Genomic DNA, 14075 nt, shown 5'->3' with positions numbered 1-14075 from the left:
AGAGACTTTTTTAATGAGACAAGCTTCAGGCCTTTTGATTAACAGATGTTGATCTATGGGTAGAGTGGTGGTTGTACATGTTCCTCTGTATTTGAATATAATTTAAGTAAAGCTGCCTGGAGATGCCATTCCCAGTAACTCCTTACAATTACATGAGAGAAACACCAGTGTCGAAAACCCTGAGTCTCACTAGAGTAACTGCATAAAGCGTAGCTCAGACTACAGCTTGGATCAGCTTTGTTCTTGTGCCACAGTCCTCTCTCGCTTTTAAACATAAGCTATTCCTTGTTCTCTTGTAAGGATGAACTTATAATATATGCAAATATTACAACTGTGTGCATGCCCTCTGCTTGTAAATGTCTGCAAATTAAGTGGAGCCCTGTGTACTGCTGCGGGAGAGCTCTCCTGTTTTATGTTGGGAGTGGAACAGTAACCTAAGGATGCTTTTCAAGCCAGCGTGTCTCCTCCCTAACAGCCCTGTTTTATTTCAGAGCAAAAAGTTTCAGCCTGATTTTGAATGTCAGACTTTTATGTTCTGTTTGTTTTTTCCCAAAAGAGCCAGAGCAGGTGTTATATAGACGTAGGAAATACTTTTGCTCTCTGATTTCAGTGACTGTCAAGTTTGAAATGAGCTGAGAATGCTTCCAAAGTAACTACTGGTAACTAAACAAACTAACTTAAATTCAGGTTCATATTTCATAAGCAGTGACCATAGAACTAAAAGTGTGATAAATCCTCCCCCATATTTCAGCTGTGGTTTATTTCAATGGTTTTGCTCTGAGGAATGTATTAACTAATGGTTACCCCCATAATGTTTTCAGCATACAGACTGTTTGCAAAAAGGCAAGTATTTAATGTTTTATTTAAAATTTTAGAAAACTGTATGTAAACCAACATAGAAATAAATACTGAATAGAAAAGTACAAAGCACAATATACTGTATAATATATACATAAACCAAGACTGTTCAAGTATTGTGCCTCATGTAAGGTTCCTAAACCCATATTTGAATACTCAGATTGGGTGGCCTTATTCTCAAGAGCTGACCATTCAGCAGCTTCTGCTGAAAATCAGGCCACTTCTGCGTGCTTAAGTATGGATTAAGGAGCCTGACTTCAGGTACCTTTTTTTTTAACCTTAGCCTAAGATTAAATGAGTAAGTGTATAAATTAAAAACTTGACACTTCTGCCTGGAGCTGTCCATATACAACTCAGTTCTGTACACTTACTCCATAAATGTGAAGGATATGCATGTTCTGAATTCTTAAACAAGTGAGGCTGAAGAAACATTGCCCCAATAGTTTCCTTCTATCTACGCTTACACTGTTTTCAGATTAATTTCAAACATCTCTTGCATCAAGCACTGAAATCCCAATTTGTTTACTGCACGTTTTTACATTGCTTCCAGAAACCAGTGAACTTTTGAGCTCTTACTCAAATTTACAAGAAAGCACAGACTAGCGTAGAAATGATGTTTTAAAGTGCATGGCAGCTGCTATGACTTCTGACAGAACAAGTGCTGGTTTATAACTTCAATAGATGCTGATATGGGAGCCGGCTTGTACTAGTGTTCTGCAGATCTAGCATACATTGCCTAATTTTATATAGGCATTCTGGCTCATTAGTGACACTGTCCACATCCACAGTGTCTTGTATTCATAAAATCAAAACTCCATGGGCTGTAGCAAAACTACATTTAAGACCAGCTCTTCAGCTGCTGTAACCCAAAGAGAGAGGCTCCTTTCACACCAACTGAGAGCTGACCCTTCTATAGCACAGACTACTTCAAAATGAAGGGGAGAACACTTTGAGAGGATAACCAACAGGCCCAGTGCCATCAGTTCAGAGTTCCTACATGATGTTTCCTTTCTGCTTCACCACCTCTTCACACTAAGCTTCATTTGTGCTCATGCTCTGAGTAAGATAGAGGCAGTACTGTCACATGTCAGTTATACAACTGCACTTTACCTCTGCTCCCTTCCCACTCATGAATCCCCAAACCAGCTGCAGAGTTGAGGGTTTTTGGGGGAGAAAGCTTTTGAAATTGAGTCAGGATTCTTAGTGAAAACAAACATGTTACCAAATCTCTTGTCAGACTTACCCTTTGCCTATTATTTTGGAACTGCAGACTGAGTTGTTTCAAAGTTTGTGCGTTCTGGTGGGGACAGCCTGAGAGGGGCTGATGGATTTACTCTAGCACCAGCTAGTGATACTTCATGATTTTAGCTCAGGGTCAGATGCATTCTGAGCCAACTGCTGTGTGCTTTTTAGTCCTAACCCCGAACTGGAAGAGCTGTCCCATATGGATGCTCTCACTCAATCTTCTGCTAGATACCTGTGTGCGCTAACTTAACCACCTAGTGGTAAATCAACTCCTTCTGTAGCCACCTGGGCTGTCGGTCAGATTCAGCATTTCCTTAGTTAAAATATTGTGATTTCAATTTCAGCTTCTTGGTATACAGTGTCTTTCAATTCACAGCAAACTCTGTCCATTTTTTGAAATGCTAGTCGTCCTTTTTCACCTACAAATAAAGACAGACAAATCATAGTGAGGACAAGAAATCTGGGAGAAGCTCTGAGGTGAGGATCTGTTGCAGTTTCACCATAACTCTGCACCTCCTCTTATGACCTTGTTACAAGTTGGGTGTTTAGTCACTCCTGAAAATCACTGCCTTAGTGTTTTTTTTTTGGATACTCAGCTTCAGATACCTTTAAAAGGGACCCCATTTCCAAAAGCGGCTGAGCATCTACCTGCTGAAAATCAGGCCTCTTTAAGGCAGCAGAAAAGAGGCACCCAAAAGCACTAGTAGTTTGAAAAATCTGGCCTTAATGCAGATGAATTGTAAAGGAACATCTTAAAATGAAACAATTCTTGTTATCCTGGGGCAATTGTCTAGTCACTGGCTACGAATCTAAATGTGGTAAGAAATGTATCACAAGTGAAAGGAAAGTCAATACATACTATCTATGCCAAAGGTATAGTAACTAAAGAGACTCTCCAAGTATATGTGCTCCCATCCTGCCTCACTCAGACAGTAATTGCACAGGATCAGATCCCATCTTTGCCAACCTAATTTCAGTTCCTTGATGGCAGCTGTATCACAGCTTAATTTCTCTCTCTGGAAAATGCAAGTTCATTAATACACCCCTTGCTCTGGTATTTTTGGCAGTTACTTTCTGAGCCTGACCCCTCCCTCCCCTCGCTGTCAATCGAGTTTTATACTGCTGTCACTTCATTGAATCAGTCCCTATATGTGCAACTGGCCCCTTTATTTACAACAGTGATGTCCACATTACATATTTTAAAATCAAATCCTACTTAGATTCAATAAGATTTCACCCTAGTTACCGGCCTGATTAGACTTTTATGTACACAGCTCCCAGAGGAGAGTACCAAGTGCTAATATTTTTATTGCTAACAGTAGTATTGACAGCAATGCTGGAATTTTAACCTTTAATTTTATGACTTGTTTGTTACATGAAATCATCTTGTTGCTCACTGTCCCTTTACAATGGTTAATAGTTTGTACAGCTCCCCCCCATCAAGCTGTCTTCTGGGCCTGTATATATACAAAGCCTTGAAAGACTTAGCACATATGTTGCATTAAGATTGTTGTAACGTTCTGACAGTGTGTCGCGAAACATCTCTGTACCTGTTAGCTCAGCCTTAAACATATTCTTTTACTGAAGAACATGTTGGTAAAAACTTCAGGCCTATTTTGTTTTCTTAATCACTCATCTGTCACTCTCCTTTCAGAATCTTTATTTAAAGCTGCAATAAAGATTTACCAAATGACAACGTTGTTTCCCTGGCAGCGTTCCGTACATCCTCTGCTTCAGACTGACACAGGCTGGCAATCTGCTCAATGCTTTCTATGGCCTGTTGGGGAGAAGAAAAAACTGCAGCATTATCTGTTTAATAAGCAGTCCTGATCGTTTCTCTCAAACAGTTTTCCCACCATAACACCAAGGTACTATCTGTACATAAATACACAGACATGCACCAGCTGTTCAACTGCCATCTCTTGTATCTCAATTCTAATATGATTGTGCTCCATTCCCGTTCCCTCCCCCCCCCCCCCCCCGAATTAGCTATAGGTTGATTTTCTTAGCATGGGCAGGGCCGGTGCTACCATTTAGGCAACCTAGGCAATCGCCTAGGGCGCCAGAATAATTGGTGGGCGGCAGGTAGCTCCGGTGGAGCGGCCGCAGTGGTGCCTGCGAGGGTCTGCGGCTCCAGTGGAGCTGCCACAGTCGTGCCTGCAGATGGTTGGCTCCTCGCGGGGCTCCAGTGGACCTCCTGCAGGCACGACTGCAGCAGCTCCACTGGAACCGCGGACCAGCGGACCCTCCAAAGGCACCACTGCGGCAGCTCCACCGGAGCCGCGGGACCAGCGCGCGGGGCGGCAAAATTGCTGTCTGCCTAGGGCGCTCAAATCCCTAGCGCCGGTCCTGACCATGGGCATAGGTTTGCCACCGCCTAACTTAGTCTCAAAGAATTAAAGTTTTGAAGATACAGGACATGATTCACCAAGGCATTACTCCAGTATTGTATGTGCAGTTTCAATGGAGTTACACTGGCATAAAACTGAAGTAATGCAATGGTGAACCAGGCCCAAAGAGCATTGAGTCAGCAAAGTTATCACATGGTTGCTGACACACAGGGCCTAAGACTGCTTTCTAACAGTCATTCCTAAAAAGTCAGAGTTAGTGGCTTGGTCTATCTTATGACTGCATTTCCTTATAAAAAAGAGTTGTGCCGACAGTAATTGCTTATGTGCAAACTGGTTATAAAAGTTATTGGAAGGATTTGACTCCCCTCTGCGCAGGAGAAGTTCTGCTAATATGTGTTGGAATCTGCTGGTAACTTAAGACAGAAATTGGGCAGATGTTTTTAAAAAACAAGACAGCCTCTAGCATGCTGGGATTGTTGATGAGCAGTTACTCTCAAAACAGGATTAGAAATGTATTCAATAAATCAGCCAATCTTAAAGCAAGAGCACAAACTATATTCTGTGTTTGGTTCCATTGTTAGTACCTTGCTAGAAGCTAAAATGTCTCTCCAATCAGAACATGTTTTCCAACCCCACCATTCTTTCTATTGACGGGGAAGCAGTAACTAAGACCACTCATTGTGTCTACTCTCTGTACTCTGTCGTCCCAGTTTTAATAGGGTTTAGATGATCAGTGCTCTCTCTCCTGGCTGCCTCAAGTAGCAGCAAAAACAATTCAGAGCTAAAGAAACTCCCCATTTCATGTACCGTATATAAGGTAATTTAAAGAAAAATCTGAACAATGACCACCAGAAAAAATTAAGATGAACCTTTGGCCATACAGCTGTACACAGCCCCACCCAGTAAAAATCCAGTTATCCAATCAAACACACTTACTCTGAGGCTTTTGAGAGCCAGACATGCAGCTTGCTGTATTTTTGCATCACACTCAGCTAAAATATCCGTGTAAAAAAGCAGAGCCTAGAAAATAAGATTGAGTGATTGGTTACCCTACAAGTAACTTCTCAAGTGTTCTGAATGCCAAGAGGACTGAGATCCAGAGCAGTTTTAGCTATCTGAAATTGATCAAATAACATACAGGAATAATTTCTGATGCTGAAAGGCAGCAGTCTCGGGGGTAGAATATGGGAGGAGTCAATAGTGCAGGATAGAACCAGTCAGTTTTGATCCTTAACTCACACTGCACCCACTGGGGTAGCAGATATTGAAAGCTTCCTAGAAATGGGGTGCAGCGTATAACTCCTTTCCCCAAAATACAGCTGCTCTCAGGGAGGTAGGATTCCTTGACTTGTAGCATCTCACTCTGAAAACTGGTGAGAAACCATGAAGTGGCCCAATTCAGTTAATACCTTCTCCCTGAAATTCTTATTCATTGCCGCCCGGGAGAGACAGGACGTTGCTGCTTTACTGACAAGGCGGTTGTCATCGAGCTGCAGAATCCCGAGCAGCCGTAAAGTTTGGGGTAGAGGCTGGAGCTGGCTCAGTCGCTTCCCTTTTAATTTCTTGATTTTCTTAAGTCGCCCGGGGCACTGTAGCTCCTCAATTAGCATCACTGCAAATGGAAGAATCACAGTTCAGCGACAAATGAGTGCAGTGTCTATGGAGAGCTGGTTCTGAGAAGTCCCTTCCAATTTTGTCTCCTACCTCAGATGTGTGCCCCTTATTAACATCACTACTGAACAAGGCTGTCTCTTAGAAAATACTTTGTAAGGTACATGACTAGGCAAGAGGTGAGATGCAAGTACGGCTGGCCTGCACAAAACATGCTCCTTTTACCATTCTCTTATCCTCCCTTCTTCCCTCAGTTTGTCCTTTTCATCTCCTCATAAACCTAGCTTGTAAACTCTCTGAGGCTAGGGTTATGTTTTTACAATATGTATGCACAGTGCCTAGCAAAATGGGGCCCTGGTCCTTAACTGAGGCCCATAGATGCTAAATTAATACAAACATTGGGTGAATGCGAAACCTTTTGGAAGAGCGATAATTTGACTATTACTAAAAAAGAGGGAAAACTGAAAAATGTTAAAACAAGCATCTGTGAAAGATAAGGCTGCACTGGTTAGGAGGAGTGGAAGTGTACCATGGAGAGAGAATAATATGCGTAGTTTTAAAAATAATGCACCACACTGTCCTTCTGAAATCCTGCACGAGATAGCAGACAAACTTCCTACCCCTTTGCGTTTACGCACTGAATGGCCCAGAGGAAATGAAACTACCCCAGTATCTGCCACGTTCAGATTTTCAAAGTACTGGGTGGACTGGGTTTCAGCAGTAGCCCTCTCAGCAAATGCATATGAGTTTCTGCTGGAATCTTAATGCCACTGATCTGTCTCTCATCACTGTCATGACCATGCGATACCGTAAACCATCTACTCCTCTGCGGAACACAGCAGCTTACTGTGCAGCCAGTTTAGTCTCTCCTTATATTGCAGACTTTGAGACCTAACCCAGACACTTGAGCTAAATATTTGCATGAAATCTGTTCCTTTCCTGTCTAGCTATGAAGCCTGATTTTGCCTTTCCTGCTCTAATTAAAACTGCATGGGCATAGTGAGGAGAAAGGATGAAAACAGAGTTGAACTGTATTACGATCGAGTTGTATCCTTACTCTTTAAAAAAAATATCCCTTTGGGATTGGGACAGGTACAGCCCCATAAGCTATTCCAGCAGCCAACTAGCTAGCCTGAGGGTTATTTGTCTGAGTGCAGTATCTGGCAGCCTGCTATCACCTTCTTTGATGAGTTCTGCCAAGTGCTTCTCCAGGTTGGTAACACGCTCTTTTTCCAGGTAGCTGTGAAACTGGAATAAGGTAAGAAGTTTTTCAGGGGGGCTCCCGGAGGGGAGCAACCCGCTGCAGGTGACGATCTGCTCCAGCAGTCTTCGCAGCACTGAACAGACATGCAGAGAAGAGCAATCAAAGAAGGCCTGCTGAGGGGCAGGACACTTTGCACTCATGCATTTCATTTACAGTTTTAACAAGAAGTTGAAGGCTGGAATTTTCAGAGGAACATAAGGAAGCAGGGGCCTAAATCTCACTAAAATTCAGTAGGAGGCAGGCCCCCACTCTGCTGATAATTCCAGCTACAGTACAAAACAGACCGTATCCAACACCCACAGAAGCCAAGAGGAGTTATTGCATTGACTTAACAGACTTTGAATCAGGTCTGTAGTTGGTAACAAAGACAATTAAGGCAGCCTGGTTAAGAAGATTAATGCAGGGACTTAGGAACTGGCAACCTTTAATGCTAACTGCCATCAACTAGCTGTGTGACCCTGAAAGAGCCACTAAACCTTTCTGGGCCTCAGGTTCCCCATCTGTAAAGCAGAGGATAATGATTTTACCACATAAAACAAAGCAGTGCTCTGTGCACAAGTTTAGAAGCCCTTTGGAAACAATAGGGTTGCATAAGGAAATGTCTTTGTTTAGAAAGATCATCCTACGGAATTCCTGGCCATATTGTGCATTCAGTGTTGGGATTAAAATCTAAATGAAAGGGGTCATCCAAAATGTAAGTCCTAATGTCAGATGTTGTTTGTGTCAGTCTTTTAGTCAATTTTTATCAATTTTGTTCTCTCTTCTACATGGGGGCACTGTGCATGTGGGCATGCACATATCCTTTTGCAACAGAATCTGTACCTAGCTTTACTTTCAGTGTTTACACATCACCACAAGGCTACTGAGTGACATACAGATACATACATACATATTTAAATGATAAACTCTTTGGGATATGGATGATGGCCCAGATTCTGGGAGTTAGACATCTAAATACCTTTGAAGATCTGGGCCTACGTCTGCCTCATGTTTGTACAGCACCTAGTGAAACAGAGCTTTCATCCCAACAGGGGCCTCTGGGCACCATTGCCAATACAAGAAATAATAGGAACTCCATGTTGACTTTCTGAGATGTGTGTAACACAAAAGATACAACACAGCACAGCATTCATAATTATCTGAGCAATTAAATGCCTGCAATTTTTTATACCTCTTTGGTATATCAGATAGAAGGGAGGGATTGTCAAGAGTGCCCAAGTGAGTCAAGTTTCTAACTCCCATTGACTCCTAACCCCCGTAGGCGATTTGGTAAATCCCACCCAAAATAATTACAGAACAAAGTGAATAGTCCACAATGTCATGGGAGAGAAGTTAATGCCTCATCAAGCCACGTGTGGAGAGCGCCATGGTCATTTTATAGTATAAGCAATAAATCAAGGGAATGGAGCTGGAATTTTAGATACAGTTTACCAGGAACAAGTCTGTGTCATTTTAAAAAACCTACAGGGACAACCTTAAACTCAGTGTACAAATAAAATCAGGTGCCTTATCTTCTAGTAATTGACTGGTACCTGCTTCTAGGTGTCCTGGATATTTCTCCTTCACTTTGAACATTAATATGTATTTCAGTGGATTCTGGAATTTTTCTGCTGAACAGAACAAGATATTTCCTGGCTCTGTGAATTCACTCCAGATTTTCAGACACTCCTTCTGCTTTTTTGCCTTATGAATAACTGTAGAATAAAGTTTTACAAAAAGTTAGCAAGTGAGCTGGAGTGCATTTTAAATGAGACATGAGACACCAGATGGGATGTCTAACAAATGTATGAATGTCATTTGTATTTACATTCCATAGATGGATTTCTTTACAACTGAATTTTATTGCCAGTTTATTAAAGACTCATTGAGGACCTGAGCCAAAGCCCACTAAAGCCAATGGGAGTCTTTCCATAAACTTCAGTGGGCTTTGGATTGGGCTCTACGCTGTCATACCAGCGTGTAAGTGAGACATCTGCCATGCTCCTAGCTCCTGCCTTTGCAGGGACATGAACTGTGCTCTTCTAAGGATTCCCCATCTCTAGCATCCTAAATTATCTCATTGGACCACGATCAACCTATTAGAATTGCAGAATAACCTACTACAGTATTTTGCAAGATAAAAGGGTGCCGTGTTAGGTGATAGGATGATCACCGGGCCTTGCTCCATGTTCTAGAGGGCAAGTAAAAAACCACCTGCTCCTCTTCTCTAGGGGCTAATTCCTTCTCAAATCCAACTGTGGAGCCTAATCCTACAGTCCTTGCTTAGGCAAAATTCCCCTGGGTTTCTATCAGAATTTTCTGAGTCAGGCCTGCGGGGGCTGGTCAGCAGTTTAATTTGGATCATCACAATAAAAACCTGCATAGTTCAGTATCTAATAATCTCATTTGAGTTGCTATTTCACTCACTGCCTTTTGCTAGGGAGGGATAATGTTGGTGTCCAAGGGCCAGATTTTTAAAGGCATTTAGGCACCTAAAAATACAAATATGCACCTAGTGGGGTTTTCAAAATACCACGATATTGAAAGCATTGGGAGTGAGGAAACACCCTGTTCTGAAAATCCTACTGGACGCGTATCTGCATATTTAGGTGCCTAAACTGACCCCAAATAACTACCCATTTTCCTTGAAGCCAAAGATTAAAATTTTCAAAAGTGCTCACTGTTGGCTTAACGCTGCTCACCCTGAATTCAGGGGGAGTTTTATCCATTTCAAGGGGAGCTGAGTTAAGCCAGTGTTGCGCACTTTTGAAAATCCTTCAAATGCAAAATTCAAAACACTTATGGCTCCCTCCTTATGGGGTGGGGAAAGCCCCTTTACATGAAATATACAAGCTCTGTAGTTTACTTGGTACATAAATGTTCAAGTTAATTATTGCCTGGGGCAGAAATTCTAAAAACCCTTTCCTTTTTAACCAAGAAAGATCTGAGCCCCAGCTGTTAGGGTTTATAACCTACCCATAAAAGCTGCTTTCACTGGGAATTTATTTTAAAGCCTTTAGAATCCATCCCTGATTTGTCATATGAGGTGAGAGCCATGTTACCCCTCTCTGGTCTCCTACATATGCCTTAGCATCACACCCACATTACTCACCATCTTCAACAGAGGTAAAGTTCCCAACTTCCAGAACACAGAGCTTTGAGACAGTTTCCAGCACTTGTTTCTGCCGTGACACTTCTTCCAAAAGGCTCTCCTGGACAATTCGGGCTATGTTTGGTGAAACCAGTTTCTGAAACAAAGAGTACTTTTCCTCAGTGACTGAGATGAAAGCATTGAGCAAACTCAAGAAGTGCTGAACCCCCTGACTTTCAGAGCTCAACTCTCCAACAGACAGTGGGGAAGACAACTGCCTCTCACAGAAATCCACTTTTTGCATTGTGTCTTGGATGGGCAGAGGATGAGATAGAAATAGGAGACAGACTTGTTGAAAGTCTCTGGGTAAGGATAAAACATGTAAAAAACAAGAGTGATGTCATAGCAGGGTCTACTACAGACCATCTAACCAGGAAGAAGAGGTGCATGAGGCTTTTTTTAAAACAACTAACAAAATAATCCAAAGCACAGGATTTGGTGGTGATGGGGGACTTCAACTATCCAGACATCTGTGCGGAAAATAACACAACAGGGCACGGATTATCCAACAAATTCTTGGAATGTACTGGAGACAATTATTTTATTTCAGAAGGTGGAGAAAGCTACTAGAGGAGAGGCTGTTCTAGATTTGATTCTGGTTGAGAATTTGAAAATGGAAGGCAGCATAAGTGAAAGTGATCATGAAATGGTCGAGTTCATGATTCTAAGGAATGGTAGGAGGGAAAACAGCACAATAAAGGTAATGGATTTCAAGGTGGCAGACTTTAGTAAACTCAGAGAGTTAGTAGGTAAGATCCCATGGGAATCAGGTCTAAGCGGGAAACAACTCAAGAGAGTTGACAGTTTTTCAAAGAGACATTATTAAGGGCACAAGAGGAAACTATCCCACTGCATAAGAAAAGATAGGAAGTATGGCAAGAGACCACCCTGGCTTAACCAGGAGACCTACAATGATCTGAAACTCAAAAAGAGTCCTACCAAAAGTGGAAAGTAGGTCAAATTTAAAAGGTTAAATATAAATAAATGAACACAAATATGTAAAGACCAAATTAGAAAGGCCAAGGCACAAAATGAGATTAAACTAGCTAGAGACAGAGGGTAACAAGAAAACATCCTACAAATACATTAGAAGTAAGAGGAAGACCAAGGACAGGGTAGGCCCATTACTCAATGGGGGAACAATAACAGAAAATGTGGAAATGGCAGAAGTGCTAAATGATCTTTTTGTTTCAGTTTTCATCAAAAAGTTTAGTAGCAATTGGACGTCTAACAGTGAATGTTGAGGTAGGATGAGAGGCTAAAATAGGGAAAAAATAAGCTAAAAATTACTTAAGACAAGCTAGATGTCTTCAGGTCACCAGGGCCTGATGCAATCCCTCTTAGAATACTCAAGGAGCTGACTGAGGAGATATCTGAACCATTAGCGATTATCTTCAAAAAGTCATGGAAGATGGGAGAGATTCCAGAGGACTGGAAAAGGGCAAATATAGTGCCCATCTATAAAAAGGGAAATAAGGACAAGCCAGGAAATTGCAGACTAGTTAGCTTTACTTCAGTTCCTGGAAAGATAATGGAGCAAATAATTAGTAAGGTGATAAGTAACAGTCAGCATGGATTTGTCGAGAAGAAGTTGTGTCAAACCAACCTAATTGCTTTCTTTGACAGGGTAACAAGCCTTGTGGATAAGGGGGAAAGCGGTAGATGTGGTATATCTTGACTTTAGTAAGGCTTTTGAAACGGTCTCTCACGACCGCCTCATAAACAAATTAGGAAATATAACCTAGATTGAGCTACTATAAGATGGATGCATAACTGGTTGGAAAACTGTTCCCAGAGAGTAATCATCAGTAGATCACAGTCAAGCTGGAAGGGCATATTAAGTGGGGTTCCGTGGGAATCAGTTCTGGGGCCGGTTCTGTTCAATACCTTCATCAATGATTTAGAGAATGACTTAGAAAGTACACATAAAGTTTGCAGACGATACCAAGCTGGGAAGGGTTGCAAGTCCTTTGGTGGATAGATTAAAATTCAAAATGATCTGGACAAAGTAGAGAAATTGTCTGTAGTGAATAAGATGAAATTCAATAAGGACAAATGCAAAGCACTCCACTTAGGAAGGCACAATCAGTTGCACACATACAAAATGGGAAATGGCTGCCTAGGAAAGAGTACTGCAGAAAGGGATTTGCCGGGTCATAGTGGATCATGAGCTAAATTAAGAGTCAACAGTATAACACCATTGAAAAAAAAATCAAACATCATTCTGGGATATATTAGCAGGAGTGTTGTAAGCAAGATATGAGAAGCAATTCTTCCACTCTACTCCATGCTGATTAGGCCTCGACTGGAGTATTGTGTCCAGTTCTGGGCACCACATTTCAGGAAAGATGTCAACAAATTGGAGAAAGTCCAGAGAGGAACAACAAAAATGAGTAAAGTTCTAGAAAACATGACCTATGAAAGAAGATTGAAAAAATTGGGTTTGTTTAGTCTGGAAAAGAGAAGACGGAGGGGACATGACAACATTTTTTAAGTGTGTAAAAGATTGTTACAAGGGAGAGGGAGAAAAATTGTTCTCCTTAACCTCTGCGGATAAGACAAGAAGAAATGGGCTCAAATTGAAGGAAGGGTGGGTAGGTTTAGAGTGACCATGCACCCTGTTTTGGCTGGGATAGTCCCTTTCTTAAGCCCTGTCCTGGCCATCCCAACTTTTTTGGCAAAACTGGGCATTTGTCTGGTTTGCTCTTGCCAAGTGATCATCATTTGGCAAGAGCAAAATGGACAAATGCCCAGTTTTGTCAAAAAAGCAGGTGTGACCCCTAGCGGGGGTGAACATGCCAGGGGCCAAGTGGCAATGCCAGCCTCGTGCATAAGGGAGGGTTCAGGAGAGCAGCTCAGGCCAGGCCAGTCCCACATGGGTGGGTAGCAGGGGAGTTTGGGCCGCCCCATGCATGCAGGGAGAGGAGGGCCACGGGCTGGCCCCAGGGGGTGTCCCATTTTTCCTTTGGGAAAAAAATGTCACTCTAGTTAGACTGGACATTAGGAAAAACTACTTAACTGTCAGGATGGTTAAGCACTAGAATAAATTGCCTAGGGAGGTTGTGGAATCTCCATCGTTGGAGATTTTCAAGAGCAGGTTAGACAAACACCTGTCAGGGATGGTCTAGATAATATATAATCCTGCCTTGAGTGCAGGGGACTGGACTAGATGATCTCTCGAAGGTCTCTTCCAGTCCTACAATTCTATGATTATATTTTCCATCTCTCCCTGAATGGGAAAGTCTTCTCTTCCCATCTGAAATGGTTATAACATTACATGGCTCAATAGATGTCCGAGGTTGATGTACTGTATTGATGTGTGGAGTAATCCTTGTATAATGCCTTGTATAATGTGTTTCAGGGCCTGATCCTAGTTGATGCTGAGCACCCACTACTCCTAGTGAAATGAATAGGGATTGTGGCTGTTCAGCACCGATGAATCCCAGAGGTGTTCTAGGCTGAGAACCTCTGCTCTTTTTCTTTCTGAGCCCCCCGCCCAATATGCTATAAAAACTCCACGGCCCATCTGTGCCACAACTGGTTTTCTGCATATAAAAGCCTGAGTCGGTGTTAAGGGGTAGCAAGCAGGGCAATTGCCTGGGGCCCCATGCCACAG

At 42.2% G+C, this 14075-nt stretch overlaps 1 protein-coding gene across 2 annotated transcripts in view; it reads right to left on the bottom strand.

Moving 5' to 3' along the window:
- Positions 1–843: 843 nt before the first annotated feature.
- Positions 844–14075, bottom strand: part of RIPOR3 (RIPOR family member 3) — a 69782-nt gene continuing 56550 nt past the window's right edge. For both annotated transcript variants that reach the window (XM_030532779.1, XM_030532780.1), the window contains exons 16-22: positions 10421–10556; positions 8862–9023; positions 7244–7402; positions 5864–6066; positions 5391–5474; positions 3790–3880; positions 844–2522 (exon numbers count right to left, since the gene is read on the bottom strand). In XM_030532779.1, coding sequence (XP_030388639.1) covers positions 2422–2522; positions 3790–3880; positions 5391–5474; positions 5864–6066; positions 7244–7402; positions 8862–9023; positions 10421–10556 — 936 coding nt within the window. In that variant the 3' untranslated portion in view covers positions 844–2421. The remainder of the gene's footprint in view (positions 2523–3789; positions 3881–5390; positions 5475–5863; positions 6067–7243; positions 7403–8861; positions 9024–10420; positions 10557–14075) is intronic.

The sequence above is a fragment of the Gopherus evgoodei genome, chromosome 14, assembly GCF_007399415.2.
Source record: "Gopherus evgoodei ecotype Sinaloan lineage chromosome 14, rGopEvg1_v1.p, whole genome shotgun sequence".
Classification (NCBI taxonomy): domain Eukaryota; kingdom Metazoa; phylum Chordata; order Testudines; family Testudinidae; genus Gopherus; species Gopherus evgoodei.
Note: the sequence above shows the minus strand (reverse complement) of the source record. Positions and strands in the feature narration are given on the sequence as shown.